Raw genomic sequence first — 19,528 nt, forward strand, 5'->3', positions numbered from 1 at the left:
ACTTGCCTTTTGAAACACTGCCTTTGTTTAGTTTCCTGTGATACCATTCTCTGATGGTTTTCTTCCTATCTCACTGGTCACTTCTTAGTCTTTCTCATGAGGTCTTTCTCTCCTCCCCTTTCCTGCTATAAATGTTGGTATCCCCCAGGACTCTGTCCTTGGCCTTCTTTTTGAGTATATTCATGGGAGACTGCACCCAACCATAGCTGATGACTTTAATGACCACTTATAAATTGATGGCAACTGCATTTATATTTGCATTCTGGTGCCCTCTTGAGCTTTGGGAGGTGTGTATCCAATAGGCTGCTGAACATCCACATTTAGCTATCCTGCAGAGGTCTTGAAATCAACATTGCCCTCGGTCAAGGTTTCTCAATCTTTGTACTATTGACACTTTGGGTTGGATAACTTTTTGTTGGGGGAGGGCTGTTAGGTGCATCATAAGATGTTGTCCCTGGCCTCTACCCACTAGATGCCAGTAGTTGTGACAACCAAAAAATGTTTCCTGGGGAACACAATCACCCGCGGTTGAGAACCACTGCCCTAAGCTAAAGTTACCCTCTTCCCTTCCCAAGTGTTTTTTTCCCTCACCTTAGTCAATTGTCCCACCATGTACTAGAAACATGTCATCCTAGACACATCCATCTTAATAACCCCCTTCCTCCTTAGCCGCATCTAATCAATCTCCAAGTCTTGTCAGTTTTACTTTTTAGAAATCTCTTGAATCCACCCATTTCTCTCAATTTCCTCTACTACCAGCACTCTAATCCAAGCTCCCCTCTTCTTTCACCTAGATTACTGCAGTAGCCTCCAAGCGGGTCTCATTGATTCCAGCCCCCTCTCTGTGTATTCTCCACCAGCAGTCAGAGCCATCCTTAAAATACAAATAAGATCATGCCTCTCTTAAACTTCTGCAGTAGTTGCCCATACGTGTTTCTTACCTTTGCACTTAAGAGTCTTCATGAGGTCCCTGGCCTAATCTTCTGCCACATCCTCCCTGCTTTCCTCTTTCAATTTGTATTGAACCAGTGCTACCCTGCCATGCTCTGTCTAGAATGCCTTCAGTCATCTTTGCCTGACTAAGATTTACTGCAGGTGTCAGATCCTGTAGAAAACCGTATCCAGCTCCTCAATCTGGCTAGGGTTTCCCCTCTGTACTCCTGTGTCTCCATTGCATATCTCCTGTTATAGTGCTTGGTACGCCATATTGCATTACTTGTTTGTGCTTTCCACATTAGACCATAGAGGTAGTAGAAGTGTATTATTTAACTTTGTACTCCAGCACTTAGCACAGATTCATACAGACAGTGGGTACTCACCAAACATTTGGTGAATGACTACCTCTTTGCAGTATGTTACCCAAGTTTCTAGCCCTTCCAGCTTCTGTTGGGCAAATTTCCACCTTCCATATCTATCTGAATGAGTTCCTCCTTCCTGCAAAATTTGTTCTGGACCTGAAATTCAACCCAGTAGGTACTCAAATACAGGCCAGATGCCCACTGTAATAATAGTATCTTACATCTATGTAGTACTGGGATGTTCTCAGTCTTTTTATACCTTCATGTCTCTTTCTGTTACTGGTACTGACATTCCATTCCATTAAGGTGATAGGATAACCTTAATCTGCTTGCTATTGAGGTTTAAATACCTACTTTAGAGGCTTGAGGCAAAAATATGCATTTTATGGGAGCTGGCAGCCAGAGCACCAAGACCTAAGAAGCAGTCTTTAAATGAATTACTATTTATTTTCTACCAAAGCAATACAAGTGCGTAGTTTTAAAAGTCAAATAGTACTGAAGGGTTAGGAAGGAAGTGGTGGTCCTCTTTCTCACCTCCCCTTATTCTTGAGTATTGCTCCCCAGAAGCAGCAGCAATTTTTTAGCTATTTTGTCTGTTTTTCCATATTCTAAATAGTACATTATTCTGATATATATATATTATTCTGACCTATCATTTCCATATCATACATTGACTTCCAGTTATGGCATAGAAGAATTTATCTCTTTTGTCTCCCCTCCCAAACTACACTTTCTCTCAATCTTTATAGCACAGTTTTTGGTTAAATTAATATTTAGTGTTTATATTGTTATGACCATGTAGATATTCAATATTTAGCTAAGTAAATGTACTTTTTGAATTTTCTTTCATTTTGTATCATGGAAAATCACAAGTATATAAAAGTAGAGAATGGTATAACAAACCTCGTGTACCCATTACCCAGCTTCAGTAACTATCAACATATGGCCAATCTTGTTTTATCTATATCTCACCTACTTTCCACCCATTTCCTTTGTATTAGTTTGAGGCTAATTCCAGCCATGATATCATATAAAATATAAATAGTGTAAGTTCTAAAAGGACTTATTTTTTTTTTAAACATAGCCTTATACCATCATCACAGCTAAAAATAAACATTCAGTATATCAAATATCTGGTAAGTGTTCAGATTTGACACTGACTTATCCGATGCATTTTTTTTTAATAGTTCAAATCAGGATTCAAACAAAGTATACATGTTGCCTTTGATGAACATGTCTAGTCTTTTTTAAGTACCCCGCCCTCTTAATTTTTTGTCTTTGCAATTTATGTTTTGAAGAAACTTGTTTGCTTTCCTATAGAGATTCTTACATTCTGGATTTTGTTGATTGAATCCCCATGATGTCATTTAATGTTATTCCTGTTTCTTGTATTTCCTATAAACTGGTAGATCTAGAGTGTTCACCAGATTCAGGGTTGATTTTTGGCAAGAATATTTTCATACATATATGTCTGATGGCTGTCGTTCAGGGATAAGATCCAGGTGCCATCAGCTTGATTTGCTTATTAAAAAGCTCCTCGTCAGCTTTTCACCTAATGGTCATTGGTGATCATTGCCTAGATTCATTGTTCATGAGGGGCTGCAATGTGGGGATAATTTTAAGTCTGTCATGCCCTCTTCACTTAATAGCTGGAATTCTAAAAATAACTTTCCTTATCAACTATTTGGTTATCCTGAGATATTCATACAATAAAGGCAAGGTGAAGGCTTGGTTCTTTCACCTCCTCAAAAAGTGATCAGTTTAAATTTGTTTATTTTGGTATCATTATGAACGCATGGATTATTGACATAGTTGATATGAGGGGTTTTCAAAAAGTTCATGGACTCATCTTAATTCCATTTTCCTGTGAACTTTTTGTAGTATCCTTGTATGCTTCAGTCCATTGCACATACTACTTTTTTGATATTCAAACTGTTCCATTCTGGGCCAGTTGCCTCAGAGCCCTAGGAGGTCCAGTTCTAGAGTAAAATATTCCTAGCACACTTAGTCTATTTTCTGCCAAAGACTTGGAATTAGCCATTTCTTCAAGGAATCCTTGTTTCTTTTAATGGGAAATAGTATGTGGAAGCCACAGTATGGGTGTTAGGGGTGCTTATTTATACTGGGTTGTTCATATTTCAAGGCTTTTTTAGTGGACATAGCTAGGAAATTTTCTTTTTTTAAAAAGATGGCTGGTAAGGGGATCTTAACCCTTGATGTGGTGTTGTCAGCACCACACTCTCTCAAGTGAGCTAACCGGCCATCCCTATATAGGGATCCGAACCCTTGGCCTTGGTGTTATCAGCACCGCACTCTACCAAGTGAGCCACGGGCCGGCCCCTGAGCTAGGAAGTTTTCTTAAAGAGAAAATATACGTACTGATATATCTAGATCAAATTTAGAATTAGAGTTTTTACTTAAATCCTTTGATTTTTATATTTTTATTTCTTGTGTCTTACAGTGAATATGAGCTCCTGACAACTTTAACATATTTGTTTTGCTATGTATATAATAATTTCAGAACAACAGTAACAATATTAACAATAACTAACGTGATTATTGAAAGGAGCTCAAGATTTCTTTCCAGTTCTTTTTTATCAAATTATTGTGCCCCTTGAAATAATTCCTCTCTGTAGTTAAGCCAACAATTTGATACACAGGTTCTTTTTTTTTTTTCTTTAATTTTGATTTTTTTATCTTGATTTAATTTTGTTCTATAATTTTGTAAAATATTTACATGGTTTCAAAGTCAAATCTACAAAATAAAGGTACATTCAGAGAAGTCTAGCTTTCACCTCTGTCTCCTCTACCAACTTCTCTCCTTCCTTCTATGGATAACAATTTTTATTCATTTTTGCTTATTTTTAAACAGGTAGAGATATTTAAATCCTCTCTTTTCTTAGCTAAAGGGTGGCTTACTACATACACTTCTGTACCTTGACTTTTTTTTCCCACATAATAATATACTTCATTATTTTATAGCTGCATAGCTCTATATGTATGTAGGTGCATCACACCTACACTATGGTGTGATGTATTTTACAACTCTTTGTTTTTATCTGCATGAATAATTACCTCACTTTTCCATTTGCATAGTTTTCTATGAACGTATTGCCAATTTTTTCCAAATGTCTGAAAAGCTCTGTCAGACATTTATCAATATTCTCCATATGTTCAAAAGTTTCAGTTCAAGTTTTTCCATGAAGACGTTATTCTTGGAGTCTGCCATCCTAGGCCCACTAGGCCTTCTGCTCCCCAGTCTTGTATCCCTTGTTTCTTAGATCCCCTGTCTTTTTTCTTGGTTTATACTCTCATTTGGCTAGAGTATAACCTCCATTAGCTTCCTGGGTAAAGGTGCCTAGGTGGCAGATTTTTAAAGTCTTTGCATGTCTATAAATGTCTTTTTTCTACTTTGACATATGACTGAGTTTTTCTAGATTTAAAATTCTGAGTTTGAAATCCTTTGCTTTTATAAATTTGAAGACACTGTTTCATTGTCATTTGGTCGCCAATGTTATATAAGTCCTGATCTTCTGTAAATACTGTCCCCCCCCTTTTTTCTATCTAGAAGCTTTCAAGGAACTTGTCTTTATCCCTGAAACTTCATGACCATGTGGGTCTCTTTTTCATTCATTGTGGTGGGCACTTCATAGGCTTTGTCCATCTGGAAACTAGTACTTTCTGATGTGGGAAATTTTCCTGTATTTCTTTGATTACCTCTTCTCTGTCATTTTCTGTGTTCTCTCTATGCTTCCTATTATTTGGATCTTGGACTTCATGGACTGCTTCTATAATCTTCTATGCATTCCTCTCTTTTCCATCTCTGCCTTTTTGTTCTCCTTTTTGTGAAATTTTCTTGACCTGAATGCCAACAACTTTATTAATTTTTTTCTAATATTCTGTCCTTAATTTTCAAAAGCTTTTTCTTGTTCTGATTGTTCCTTTTGTATAACATCCTGTTGTTTTTTTTAGTAATGTAACATAAGTATCTACCTATTTGTCTATTTACTTTTTTTCTGTCCTTTGCAATATCTGTTTCCTTCAGGATTTTTTAATTTATTTTGGGCATTGTCTTTTATAATGGAGGCTTTAATCAAATAGCTGGTGATACCTGGTTGGCTGTTCATATTTAAGAGTGAGGCCTTAAACTGATGGGCCATTTTTAAATTCCTGCTTTCATCCCTCTATTCCATCACTGTCCCTGGTATCTCCAAGTTCAGAGCTTTTGTGGGTTTTCTTAGGAAAAAATCTTCAGTCTGCTGGTAGAGGAAGATGAAGTTCATGGTAAGATGAGGATGTTTACCAGTTTTGTATCTAGACTTTTAACCAATTCCTGGTTTTAGCCACAGACCTTACCCTATCTCTGACTCCTGCAGTATCTTGCACCTTCAAGTGTGAGCCTTTAAAGGATTGTGTGGGGCAGATAAGCCTTACGTCTCATCAGGTCCCCCTCTGTAGGCACTTTGGATGTAGCTTCCTTTGACTTGCTAAGTCAGTTGTCACTCCAATTTACCTTCCATCTTCTAAGACTTTACTGAGTTTGCTCTTCTATTGTCTTCTTGCCCATTATTTTTGTTCTTCCCTTCATTTATTCATTTAATAGGTATTGTTGCACTCCTAAAAGTGCTGGGCACAATTCTAGATGCTTAGGATACAATAGTGGAGAACATATCCCTTCCTTTGTGGAACTTAAATTTTAGTGGGGGAGATAGGTTTTTAAAAAAATTATATGACATATTAGAAGGTGATAAGTACCATGGGAAAAATATAGCAGAGTAAAGAAGATAAGAAATTCTGGGGGTTGGGGGAGTGTGGGTTGTAATTTTAAATACGGTCAAGGTAAGCTTCATTGAAAGAGTAGTATTTAAATAGAGCAGCAGTTCTCAACGGAGGGCAGTTTTGCCTGCAGGGGACATTTGGCAATGTCTGAGACATTTTTGGTTGTCACCACTGGGGAGTGGTTGGGTAGTGCTATTGGTGTCTAGTGGGTAGAGACCAGGAATGCTGTTAAATATCCTTTAATGCATGGGCCAGTCCCCTACAACAAAGAATCATCTGCCCCAAAATGTCAGTAATGCTGAGGTTGAGAAATGCTAGAACAGACTTAAAAGAAGTGAAGGTGTTAGCCATGCAGAGGTCTGAGGGAAGAGCATTCTAGGCAAAAAGACAGTCATTGCAAAGCCCAAAGATGGGAGTGTGATTGGCTTTTTGGAGGAATTAAAACTAGGCCCAGATGAATGGGGAAGAATAGTAGGAGATGAGGTAAGAGTTAATGGGGGCAATATCATGTAGTGCCTCAGAGCTCATTGTACGGACTTTGGCTCTATTTTTTTTAGAGTCAAGTGAAGCAGTGGGAGTGGAGAAGGACTTTGGCTTTTTTTCTAAATGAAATGAGCCATTAAGAGGTTTTGATGGGTGGGGAATGTCGTGATATGACTTAGATTTTTCGTAAGATCACTCTGGTTGTGTTGAGAATGGATTATTAGGTGGAAAGGTTGAAGGAAGACCAGTTAGGAGGCTGTTGCAGTAATTCAGATGAGAGATGATATAGACCAGTGGTAGCAGTGGAGGTGGATATATCTTGACGATAGAACAACAGGATTTCCTTATGGATTGAATGGGAGGTATAAGAGAAAGGAGTTTTTAAAAAAATGGCTGCAGGTGTTTGGGTAGAACAAGTGGAAAGATGGAGTTAGTATCAGCTGAGCTGGGAAAGATTGATAGAGCAGATTGGTGGGGATTAGTAGTTCAACTTGACATGTCACATTTGAGATGCCTATTACACATCTGAGTGGTTATGTTAAGTAGGTAGTTGGATATATTAGTCTGGGGTTCAAAAGAGAAATTCAGGAGTTGTTAGCATATAGATGTTATTTAAAATCATGAGACTAAGATGGGATCACCAAGAAAGTGAGAGTAGATTGAAAAGAAGAGGAACAGGGACTGATCCTTTGGGCACTCCCAGTTTGAGATCTGGGAGAAGAGGAGTAAGCAATAAGACTAAGTGAGGAAACAGAGTATGGTATCCTGTGACTCATCAGCTGTGCCCAGTGCTGCTGATAGGTCAAGTAAGAGGAGAACTAAGAGTTTACTGTTGGAGTTCGTAACAAGGAGGTCATTGGTGACCTTAATGTGAGCCATCTTGGTGGAGTAGTGGGAACCTGATTCAAGTGGGTTAAAAGGAGAAGAATGGGAGTCAGTAAATGTATACAATTCTTGTGAGGAGTTTTGCTACAAAGAGGAGCAGAGAAATGGAGCAGTAGCTAGTGGGGAATGTGGGGTTCAGAGGTTCTTTTTTTTTGTCCTTAAAATGGGAGAGTGAAAGCATGCTTGTTTATTTATGAGAATCATCCAGTAGTGAGGGAGGAAAATGATGGTGCAGGAGAAAAGGGAGAATTGTTGGAACAATGAGCTCTTAAATAAGCTTATGCCTTTTTTATTCCTTTATTTCATTTTAGTAGATTTTTAGGAGGAATGTTCTGTTACTTTAACCAGAAGGCCCCTTCAAATTTTATCAGCACCACACTCTCCCGAGTGAGCCACTGGCCGGCCCTCCCCTTCAAATTTTAATACTTGGGCATTCCCATATATGAATAGGAGTTTCAGTCTCTGTTTTACAAAGAGATACCAAGACCCTAGGTTATACAGTGGAGAAGCTGTGTTTCATATTTACTTACCCATTATCTTCCATGTCAGGCTCAGTTTTTCAATTACTGGGACCTCTATGACAATTGAATCTTCTTTCCAAAAAGCCTTCCTTTCTAACCAGCCAATAAATGACAGTTAAACCAGTCTGTCTTTAAATCATCAGCCACAAAATTTGAAAAATATATTCAGTATAGTTAAGCATATCTTGTATTAATATGAAATTATAGCCAAAGTGATCAAGTGCAGCCTTAATTGGTTTTACCCTCTCAGGTAGCACTGTTTTTTGGTATAACTCTCTCTTCCCTGAATAATTTGAGATTTGTTTGAAAATACAGTGGACCTAGAATGAATGCACTATGAACAAAAGGACCTAGGAAATGAGACAGTGTGTCCTGTTGTGGTAGCAACTGGCTTTTGTTTGAAATGTTTGGCTTTAAGGAATTTTGAGATCACAACAACTAAATCAGGATTGCATTTGACTTGTATTCACCAGGAGGAAGTGGAGGATCCAACTAAGATATAGTGTAGTTAGCACCTGGTTATATGAAGAAATATAGAACTGATAGGCTTACATTAAGAAGTTCTAGGAAAGAATGGAATCATAGCAGCTTAGGAATGCATTAGGAATTGCTGCCAGGAGGAGTTCATGGAAATGGAAGATAATTGCCTGTCATACTGTATATAGAATAAACTGCGATTCTACATATGAATACTTTTCCTATTCATTCGTATCTTCTTTCAATAATATTTATTGAGCACATTATATGTGCCAGACTAAGGATACAACTCTAAGCCTTCTTGGAGCTTACAATTTGGAGTACAATGGATAGTGTCCTTTGTAAGGTCACAGGATAGGGATCATGTTTCTTATATCACTGTATTAGTCTGCTAGAACTGCCATAAACTACCATACACTGGGTGGCTTAAATAATAGAAATTTATTTTCTCATCGTCTGGAGGCTGGAAGTCTAAGATCAGGGTCTCAGCAGGTTTGGTTTCTTCTGAGGCCTCTCTCTTTGGCTTGCAGATGGCCACTTTCTTGCTGTGTACTCAATGGTCTTTTCTCTGTTCGTACTCATCCCTGGTATCTCTCTGTGCGTTCAAATTTCTCCTTCTCATAAGGACACCAGTCAGATTGGAATAGGGCCTGCCTTAATGACTTCATTGTAACTTAATCATCTCTTTGAAGGCCCTCTATTCAAAAGATCATAATCTGAGGTACTGGGGGTTAGAGCTTCAACATATGAATTTTGTGGGGGCACAATATAGCCCCAAACAATCACCTAGCATGAATAATCACTGTGAGACTTATTAGTTTTGCTTGTGTAATAATACTTTTTTCTTCTTAGTGCTATGAAGTATTCCTTCGACAGTCTCCAGTGGAGCCCTGCCTTCAGTTTCATGAAGGTGGACACTGTTGTGTGCTCATAGTTCACACCAATAGCCAAGGGCACACAATGGCTATCATCACTTTCCATCCCCAGAAATTAAGTCAGGTGAGTCTCACAGGACAATAAGGGGAAGCTTCTCTAGCAACCCTAACTATTACTATGCTATGATTGGTTTTTGGAAGCTGCAGGGCAGATAGCAGAAACTAAACACCCACAGAATATTTGTGTTGCTGGGGAGAAGGGATGGGGATGAAGAGGAAAAGATGGCAAGGATACTACTTAGTTGTACTACTGACGTAAACCACACACTGTGGTTAGGTTACCAAGTTAATTACGTTGAGGACTCCCGAGTATTTTCACAAGAACTTTACCCATGGTATTAGGTGCTCTACTGAATCCAAAAGCCAATTCAGTAGAGGCTAGAATGTCAGAATTTCATAACACAAATAATACTTGACATGTGTAGTGCACTTAGAGTTTTCAAACATTCCCACGTTAAAACATTAATGTGATTTATGTGAGCACCTCAACCAACTTGTGAAGTAGGTAGGCAGGAGAGGTATTGTTACCTAGGCCCTTTGATTCCTGGCCTGGTGTCTATAGCTCCAACATGGTTTACTGTGAGATATCCTTATGTCAAACTAATGCTTAGCCTCTCTATAATGATGTAAAAATTTTAAAATGTTCTGAACTCAAAGGATTGAGTTACCATGCTCATTCTCATTTGTGCCTCCTCTTTTCTTTTTCCTAGGACTCATCTTCTGAGGTGGTGTTTGGGTGGGTGGTTGGGATGTCTGAAGTGGGGAAGTATGAAGGGGGATTTAAAGGTTATTACCTCTTTGTGATGGGACAAAAGCTTTGTTTAGCTTCTTGTTTACAATGAAAATAACTCTCACACTTTCTTCAGAGAACTATTAGAGGCTCAAACTAGAGAAAGTGCCAATTCTGTTGTACTGTTGTGTAGGACTTGTCAAAAGCGGATAAGCAAAGCTTCTACTGATATGTGAAAATCGTGAGTTTTTTTTTGTTTTCTGTTTTTGTCCTATAGAATGTTGCTTTATGTTAAATGTTATTTATAATAGGATTTGAGAAATGTATCTTCTTGTCTGACTACTGCAGGGCTGATTACTGTGAAGCTCGGAGAGAAAAATTTGTCAGAGATGAGTCTTTGCTTGACTCCTGATTTTTGTGATATGGGCAGGAGGAGCTCTGTGTTCAGAAGGAGACTATAAAGGAATTTTTCACCAAAGGCCCTGGAGCAGTCTGTGACTTGACTTCACTGTACTTCCAGGAAAGGTAAACCTGGGATAGACACAGCAAATAAGAGCCTGACGGCTTGCCGTAGTCTGGGTTTATGGATTGCTGATGTAGGGCTGCTGATAGTGGAGGATCTGGGCTCAGTGGTCCTGGCCCCTGTACACCGGCCAGGTCTGGAAACCCAAGCCAGAATGTAGATGAGAAGGTGTCTGCATGTACCTACATCCCCTGAGAAGAGAACTCCAGAGCTCTTAGGGCCACGGCAAGGAGGCTATGTCTCCTAGCTAAGATACTGGGGCCTTCTCTTCCAATAAACCACTAGCAATAGAATGGTCTCCCATTCCAAAATGCTGCTTCTATTCTTTTCCAGCACCATGACCCATTGCAGTCTTCAGCAGGCCCCTTACCAGCTCCTGTTTGGGGAACCCCACATCTTTGAAGATCTCCTAGGCTTGAAGTTCCGCATCTCTCGAGATGCCTTTTTCCAGATTAACACTGCTGGTGCAGAGCTGCTGTATTGAACTGTGACGGAGCTGAGTGGAGTCAACCCTAACACCATCCTCCTTGACATCTGCTATGGAACTGGCAAGTGGCAGGAAAGGGCAAAATCTGCATGTTGCTTAGCTCCCAAATGCTGTTCACCCAGTATCCGGAGCCTTGCAGCTTGCAGGCATGGGTGGGGGGAGGTGGTGGTAGTGGTGCAGGCATAACCTTCTTTTAAAACCCTAAAACACCCCCCTCTTATTCTTCTTCCCAGGTGCGATTGGCCTTTCTGTGGCTCAGAATACATCCCAAGTCATCGGGATTGAGTTGGTGGAGCAGGTGGTAGAGGATGCCAGGTGGACTGCAGCCTTCAATGGTGTATACAGCTCACAGTCTGGGGAGAAATGAAGAGATGCAGTTGGTGCTATGGAAAGGGTTGTGTGGGAAAGGGCAGGGCAACTACTGTATCCCTGGTCTGTGGGGAGGAAGGGAGAGGGTTCTGGAGTGGTTAGAGTTGGGTCCTGATGATTTTCTGGAAAAGGTCCCAATATCTAATCTTTTATTTCTCCAGAAGAAGAGCCTGAGGGAAGAAACAAGTCTAGCTGATAGGAAGAGAAGTGTCAAAACTTTGGACAGAGTAGAAAAGGAACCATCTTGATGTTAGACTCACAAGGCATCATAGCATAATACAATAAGTTTCAAACCTATATTCTCAGTAACAGAAATTTTTCTTCAAACAAATCTTACACCAAACTGGAATATAGAAAACAGATCATCTTGTCCTCTTTACCCCACCTCTAGACAGCTACTGAGGCAGTGTGTGGAAACCTGATATAACAGGAAGAGCACTTTAAAAAAGTCAAGGTTCTTGTCTTGGCATAGGGGCTTATGTGCCATGTGAGTCATTAAATTGTAAAATAACACTGTCTATCTATGCAAGCTCAGGCTTACTGAGGTATTCCAAGGGAGAGTACTTTGGAAAGTGAACTGGGTCCAAATGTGTCTCTTTCGTTGTTATTCAGAGGTATGCTAGATCCAAAGGGAAGATGGCAGAGCCCTGGCTCTTACGCATTTCTGTAAAGCTGAAGCTTCCCTCCACTGCTGTGCTGAGTTGTCATGTGAGTCTCTCCTCTGCAGGCATCACCAACGTGAATTTCACACTGGTCGAGCAGAGAAGATTTTGCCATGGCTGCTAAAGTTTAGAGAAGATGGACCATTAATTGTTGCTGTGGTGAACCTAGCCCGTGCTGGACTGCATAAGGATGAATAGCTAGCTGGGTGTTCCCCATGATGTCCACCAGCTTTGGTTCCTTATTCCCACACCATGCTAAGGCTGCTCCCAGTGGGCTGGCCCTGAACCACCACCTCCTGTATTCCTAACCAATCCTAGATCCTAGTCGGATGGGAGTTTGTGATAACTGAGACCATGATAGTTTTTTTTTTTTTTTTTTTTAAAGATGACCGGTAAGGGGATCTCAACCCTTGGCTTGGTGTTGTCAGCACCACGCTCAGCGAGTGAGCTAACCGGCCATCCCTATATGGGATCCGAACCCAGGGCCTTGGTGTTATCAGCACCGCACTCTCCCGAGTGAGCCACGGGCCGGCCCGAGACCATGATAGTTTAAGTATATTAATAGCAAGGTGTTTCTTCCTTCAGATCACCTGTTGGTTCAGGCCATTCGAAACTGCAGGGCCATCTGCACCCTAGTTTTTGTTTCCTGCAAGCCTTATGGTAAAGCCACAAGGAACATCATTGAGTGAGTCTTGACTTCTTTTAAAAATATTTTCTAATTGTCAGAGTAGTCTATGCTCATTGTGCACAATTTGGAAAATGTGGAGAAGTGTAAACAGAAGAAAAATACCACCTTCGAGAATCAATTACAGGGCCAGTGTAGGGTGCAAAATTTAGGAGGTTGCCAAAAATCTCAGTAATCAAGATAAGTTTTTAATGCAAAATTTTCAAAAATGAAAACCTCCAAAATTCATGATGAGCAAAATACTAATTTTTCAAAAAGGTGGGATCTGCCCCTGCACTTGCTAAACAGTGCCTCACTGCCTTACTCCAATCCTGGCTTTGGTTCCAATAAAACTTCATTCATAAAAACAAATGGCTAGACTACAGTTCTCCAATTTGATATTCTAAAATATTGCATCAACATATTTGTCTTGATTACTGAGTTTTTTGGCATCCTATTAAATTTAGCACCCATCTGAGAACTAACTGAATAAAAACTAATTTCACACCAAATGCGAGTGCCTCTCATTTCACTCTAGTTCTAGTCTTGGTCAGCTATCTTGATTTTTGAAATGTGTCTTTATAATCTTTGCAACCTAGGAAATCAGAATTTCTTTATAATCGTGGAGTGCAGATTCCCTTTCTAATGTGAACATTTAGAAGCCATACAATAAAAGGTTGTTAAATTTGACTACATAAAAATAACTTCTCCCTTCATTACATGATACACAAAAATGAATTAAAAATATATCAGAACTAAATATAAGAGCTGAAACTATAAAACTCCTAGAAGAAAACATAGGAGATTTTAAATCTTCATGACCTTGGGTTAGGCAATGTGACTTCAAAAACCCAAGTATCAAAATTAAAAAAAAAAATCTTTTCTGCTGCGAATGATAACTTCTGGAAAATGAAAAGACAACCCACAGAATAGGAAAAAAATATTTGCAAATCATTTGTAGGAGACTGGTATCCAGAAGCCAGATACAATAGGCCACATATTGCATGATTCCATTTACAGGAAATGTCTAGAATAGGCAAATCTATAAGTAGATTTGTGGTTGCCTAGGGATGGGGGTGGGGGTTTGGGGGAGTAATGGGGGAATGACTAAGGGGTGCATTAGTATATTATTGGGCTAATGAAAATTGATTGTGGTGATCGATGCACAACTCTGAATATAGTAAAAATCACTGAACCGTATAAATGGTTGAGCTGTGTGGTATGTGAACTATATCTCAAACCTTGAAAAACAGTAACTTGTGCACCATAAACAAAGACAGAAAACAACATGTGAACTGCAAATTTTTTTCCACTTTGTATCACAAAGACTTTGAAATCAAGAGAAAGGACAGCAGCCCAATAGAAAAATGAGCAGAGGATATGAAAAAGAAATATTGTAAATGTGTTTACAAACCATGAAAGGATGCTGTCTCTCCCATAATAATGAAAATGCAGATTAAAAGTACCCTGAGATACCACTTTCAAAAAATTTTTTTCTTAAATTTATTTTTAATTCTACATATTTCTGGGTACAGTATGTTGTTTCTATATGTTTGTATATTGTATAATGATCCACTCAGGGTAGACAGCATATCCATCACCTAAACATTTACGATTTATTTGTGGTGATTATATTCAAGATCCTCTCTTCTAGCTATTTAGAAATATAGATTGGCAAAAGTACAAAAGTTTGATAATGCATTGTTGGCAATGCTATGGGAAAACATGAATTATAAAAAAAATTACTGGTGTAAATTGAGTACTAACCCTATGTAAATTGGTACTATCCCTATGGAGGGAAATTTAGCAATATAGGTTAAAATTATAAATGTATATACCCTTTGACCCAGTAATTCCATTCCAGAGGCTTTTTCCTGCAGTATACTCACATACGTGTAAAATGATATATATACAAAGATATTTATTGCAGTATTTTGACACAAAAGATGAAATTCTTAGAAATTCATCAGTGAGGAATTGGTTATATCTATACAATGGAACACTGTACTGCTATTAAAGAAAAAGATGTTCTCTGTGTACTGATAATGAAAGATCTCTAAGGGATGTCTTTTTATAACAGCTTTTGAGATACAATTCATATATCGTACACTTCACCTAAAGTATACAATGCAGTGGTTTTTGGTATGTTCTCAGACTTGTGCAACCATTACCACTGTCTAATTCCAGGGCATTTTCATCTCAGAAAGAAGACCCTGCACCTCTTAGAGTCACTCCCCATTTTTCCCCACCCTCCTAGCCCCAGGCAGCCACTATTCTACTACGTGTCTCTATAGATTTGCATATTCTGGACATTTCATATAAATTGGGTCATATAATGTGATTCTTTGTGTCTGGCTTCTTTCACTTAGCATAGTATTTGCAAGGTTCATGTTGTAGCATGCCTCAGTACTTCATTCCTTTTTATGGCAGTAAAAAGGGATAATGTTCCATCGTGTGGCTATACCACGTTTTTATTAATCTTCTCAGTTGATGGACATTTAGGTTGTTTTCACCTTTTGGCTCTTATGAATAATGCTATGAACATTTATATGCAAGTTTTTGTGTGAACATACAATTTTTTCATTTCTCAGGTAGATACCTTAGGATTAGAATTGCTGGTTCACATGGTAACTATTTTAACCTTTTGAGGAACTTCCAGTCTTTTTCAAAGCAGCTGACCCATTTGTGTGTTGATTTTGTTTTCAGCATCTGTATGGGTGTTCCAGTTTCTCCATATCCTCACCAACTCTTGTTACTGTCTTTTTGATTATAGCCATCCTAGTAGGTGAGAAATAGTATCTCATTGATTTGCAGTTCCCTTATTGGGCATTTGTAAATCTTCTTTGGGCAAATGTCTAATTAGATCCTTTGCCCGTTTTTTAATTGGTTGTCTTTTTATTGAGTTTTGAGAATTCTTTCTATATTCTAGCTACAAGTCCCTTATCAGATACATGGTTTGCAAAATTTTTCTCACTTTTTGTGGGTTGTCTTTTCACTTTCTTGATGGTATCCTTTCAAGTACAAGAGTTTCTCATTTTGAAGATGCCCAGTCTATTTTTTTTCTTTTTTGGTGGGTTGTGACTTTAGTTCTGAGATATGTTTGGTACTAAGTGGAAATAGCAAGGTACAGAATTGTTTATATAATATGAAACTATCTTTGGTTTTTTTAAAAAAAGATGAGAATAATATATATTTGTATTTGCTTGTATGTGTAAAGAGAAACTCTTGTAAGTTATACAAGAAACTGAATAGTTATCTATGGTGAGGGAGAACTGGGGAGATGAGTCATGGGTAGGAAAGAGACATCACTGTATACCATTTTATTTTTTAACCAAATGAAAACATTCATTATGCAAAACAATAAATAAAAAAGTACAATGATTAAGAGTAAACATAGGATTCTGTTAACACTCATACTGAGTAAAATAGTAACCATGGCCTCAAAAAGGTAAGAAAAATTTGTTTTGAGAAGACAGCATGGTGCATATGGTAGAAAAAATACAAATAATAGAAAATAGTGTGCAGTGAAAAATGAGTCTGCCTTAGTCTTGACCCGTAGTCCTTCAGTTGTCACCATTCTAACTGGTTTCTTGTGTAGCCTACAAATGCGTGCACATTTCCTGAACAAATAGAAGCATACTATAAACACTTTTCTGTACAATGCTTTTTCATTCAATAGATCTTGGAGGTTGTTCTGCAATGATGTAGAATCTACATCAATACTTACAAATCTACTTAATTTTTAAAATACCATATATAGTTTCAATTTATATAAGTATGCCATGATTTAACTAGTCCCTTGCTAATGAATTTTAAAGTTGTTTCTACTCCATTGTTACTATGCTGTTGCAGTTAATATCCTTATACATATGTCTTTGCACATATGTACAAAGTATATCTATCTTATAAATAAGTATGTGTGATAATATGTCTTGTATTAGAAAAATTCCTGATGTGGAATTGCTGGGTCAAAGGATATATGCTGTGAACATTTTCACCTGTTTTCTGACAGAACTCTAGAATCCACTTATCAAAATATCCTTTTAGGGTTTTGATTAGAAATACACTGAATTTATAATTTAGGAAGAATTACAATCTTTACAGTATTTTTTCCATCTAGGTATGTGGTACTAATAGTTCATATGTAATTGTCTAGAACTATTTATATGTAAGTGTGTATTTCTAATATAGATCTTAAACTTAATGTAAGACGTAAAATTTTTTATTGTATTATGAGTGGGATCTTTTCCATGATATTTTCTTTTTTTTTTTCTTTTAACTTCTCAATGTACATTGTAGTAGATTTTTGTGACCCTTTACCCATTCTTCTTCCCCCCTCCCTCTCTCCCCTTCCCCCCCCTTCACCCTTCCCTCTCTCCCCTTCTGCCACTACATCATATCTATTCACTTGACTTAAATAGTTCAAGGAATTTTTGTGGTTATTCTGTCTTCTTCCCCCCACCCTTTATTTGTTTTTGTGTTTGTTTATTTATTCATTAATTTTTACCTCTCACAAATATGTGAGAAAATGTGGTATTTCTCTTTCTGTGCCTGATTTGTTTCACTTAATATAATTTTCTCTAAGTCCATCCATGTTGCGAATGGTAGCATTTCATTTTTTTTTTTTTTTAGCAAAGTAGAATTCCATTGTATAGTTATACCACAGTTTCCTTATCCACTCATCTGATGATGGACATTTGGGTTGGTTCCAACTCTTGGCTATTGTAAATAGTGCTGCAATAAACATTGGAGTACAGGTATCCCTTTGGCATGGTGATTTCCATTCCTCTGGGTGTGTTCTCAGCAGTGGAATAGCTGGGTCTTATGGTAGATCTATCTGTAATTATTTGAGGAACCTCCATACCATTTCCCATAAAGGCTGCACCATTTTGCAGTCCCACCAACAGTGTAGGAGAGTTCCTTTTTCTCTGCAACCTCTCTAGCACTTGTCATTCTCAGTCTTTTGGATATTAGCCTTCCTGACTGGAGTGAGATGGTATCTCAAAGTGGTCTTGATTTGCATTTCCCGGATGCTGAGTGATGTTGAGCATTTTTTCATGTGTCTCTTGAGAAATGCCTGTTCAGCTCCTTTGCCCATTTTTTAATTGGGTTATTTGGTTTTTTTGCTGTAAAGTTGTTTGAGTTCCTTGTATATTCTGGATATTAATCCTTTGTCAGATGTATATTTTGCAAATATTTTCTCCCACTCTGTTGGTTGTCTTTTCACTATGCTGATTGTATCTTTTGCTGTGCAGAAGCTTTTTAGTTTGATCTAATCTCATTTGTCTATTTTTCCTTTAGTTGCCTGTGCTTTTGGGGTCATATTCATGAAGTCTGTACCCACTCCTACTTCCTGGAGTGTTTCCCCTATGTTTTCTTTAAGGAATTTTATTGTTTCAGGATGTACATTTAATTCTTCAATCCATTTTGAATTGATTTTCATGTATGGTGAGAGGTATGGGTATAGTTTCATTCTCCTACATATGAATATCCAGTTTTCCCAGCACCATTTGTTGAAGAGGCAGTCTCTTCCCCAGTGCATAGACTTGCTGTCTTTGTCAAAGATCAGATGGCTGTAGGTGTACGGGTTGATTTTTGCGTTCTCTATTCTATTCCATTGATCCGTGTGTCTGTCTTTATGCCAGTACATGCTGTTTTGGTTATTATAGCTTTGTAATATAGTTTAAAGTCAAGTAGTGTTAATGCCTCCAGCTTTATTTCTTTTTGCTCAGGATTGCTTTGGCTATGCGTGGTTTTTTGTTATTCCATATAAACGTCTGCATAGTTTTTTCCAATTCTGAGAAAAATGTCATTGGAATTTTGATGGGGATTGCATTGAATCCGTAGATCACCTTGGGTAATATGGACATTTTCACAATGTTAATTCTTCCAATCCAAGAGCACAGGAAATCTTTCCATCTTCTTGTGTCCTCTTTAATTTCTCTCAACAGTGGTTCGTAGTTCTAGACATTTTTCACATCCTTGGTTAACTTTATTCCTAAGTATTATATTTTTTTGTGGCTACTGTAAATGGGCTAGCTTTCTTGATTTCTCTTTCTGCATGTTCACTATTGGAGTATAGAAATGCTACTGATTTTTGTGTGTTGATTTTGTATTCTGCAACTTTGCTGAAATCATTTATCAACTCTAAGAGTCTTTTTGTAGAGGCTTTAGGCTGTTTGGTATATAGGATCCTATCATCTGCAAACAGGGACAGTTTTAACTTCATCTTTTCCAATCTGAATGCCCTTTATTTCCTTCTCTTCTCTGATTGCTCTGGCTAGTACTTCCAACACTAATGTTTAATAGGAGTGTTGAGAGTGGGCATCCTTGTCTAGTTCCTGTTCTTAAAGGAAAAGCTTTTCCCTATTCAGGATGATATTGGCAGTGGGCTTATCATATATGGCTTTAATTGTGTTGAGATACTTTCCATCTATACCTAACTTGTAGAGAGTCTTTATCATGAAAGAGTGTTGAATTTTGTTAAATGCTTTTTTGGCATCTATAGAGATGATCATATGGTTTTTGTCTTTGCTTTTATTGATGTGAGGTATCACATTTATTGATTTGAGGATGTTGAACCAACCTTACATCCCTGGGATGAATCCCACTTGATCATGGTGTATAATTTTGTTTATATGTTGCCGTATTCTGTTAGCTAGTATTTTATTGAGGATTTTTGCATCTATATTCATCAAGGATATTGGCCTGTAGT

The 19,528-nt window shown here is 38.0% G+C and overlaps 1 protein-coding gene across 1 annotated transcript in view; it reads left to right on the top strand.

Annotated features, from left to right (window-relative positions):
- The window catches only part of TRMT2B (tRNA methyltransferase 2 homolog B (S. cerevisiae)), a 32,032-nt gene that overhangs the window by 6,203 nt on the left and 6,301 nt on the right, over window positions 1-19,528 (top strand). Inside the window, 6 exon segments of the mRNA XM_008591966.1 lie at window positions 9,296-9,442; window positions 10,539-10,633; window positions 10,965-11,179; window positions 11,352-11,469; window positions 12,215-12,357; window positions 12,735-12,834. Of these exon segments, the coding sequence (XP_008590188.1) occupies window positions 9,296-9,442; window positions 10,539-10,633; window positions 10,965-11,179; window positions 11,352-11,469; window positions 12,215-12,357; window positions 12,735-12,834 (818 nt within the window).

Source organism: Galeopterus variegatus, unplaced genomic scaffold (assembly GCF_000696425.1).
Source record: "Galeopterus variegatus unplaced genomic scaffold, G_variegatus-3.0.2 Scaffold7450, whole genome shotgun sequence".
NCBI classification, from domain to species: Eukaryota; Metazoa; Chordata; class Mammalia; order Dermoptera; family Cynocephalidae; genus Galeopterus; species Galeopterus variegatus.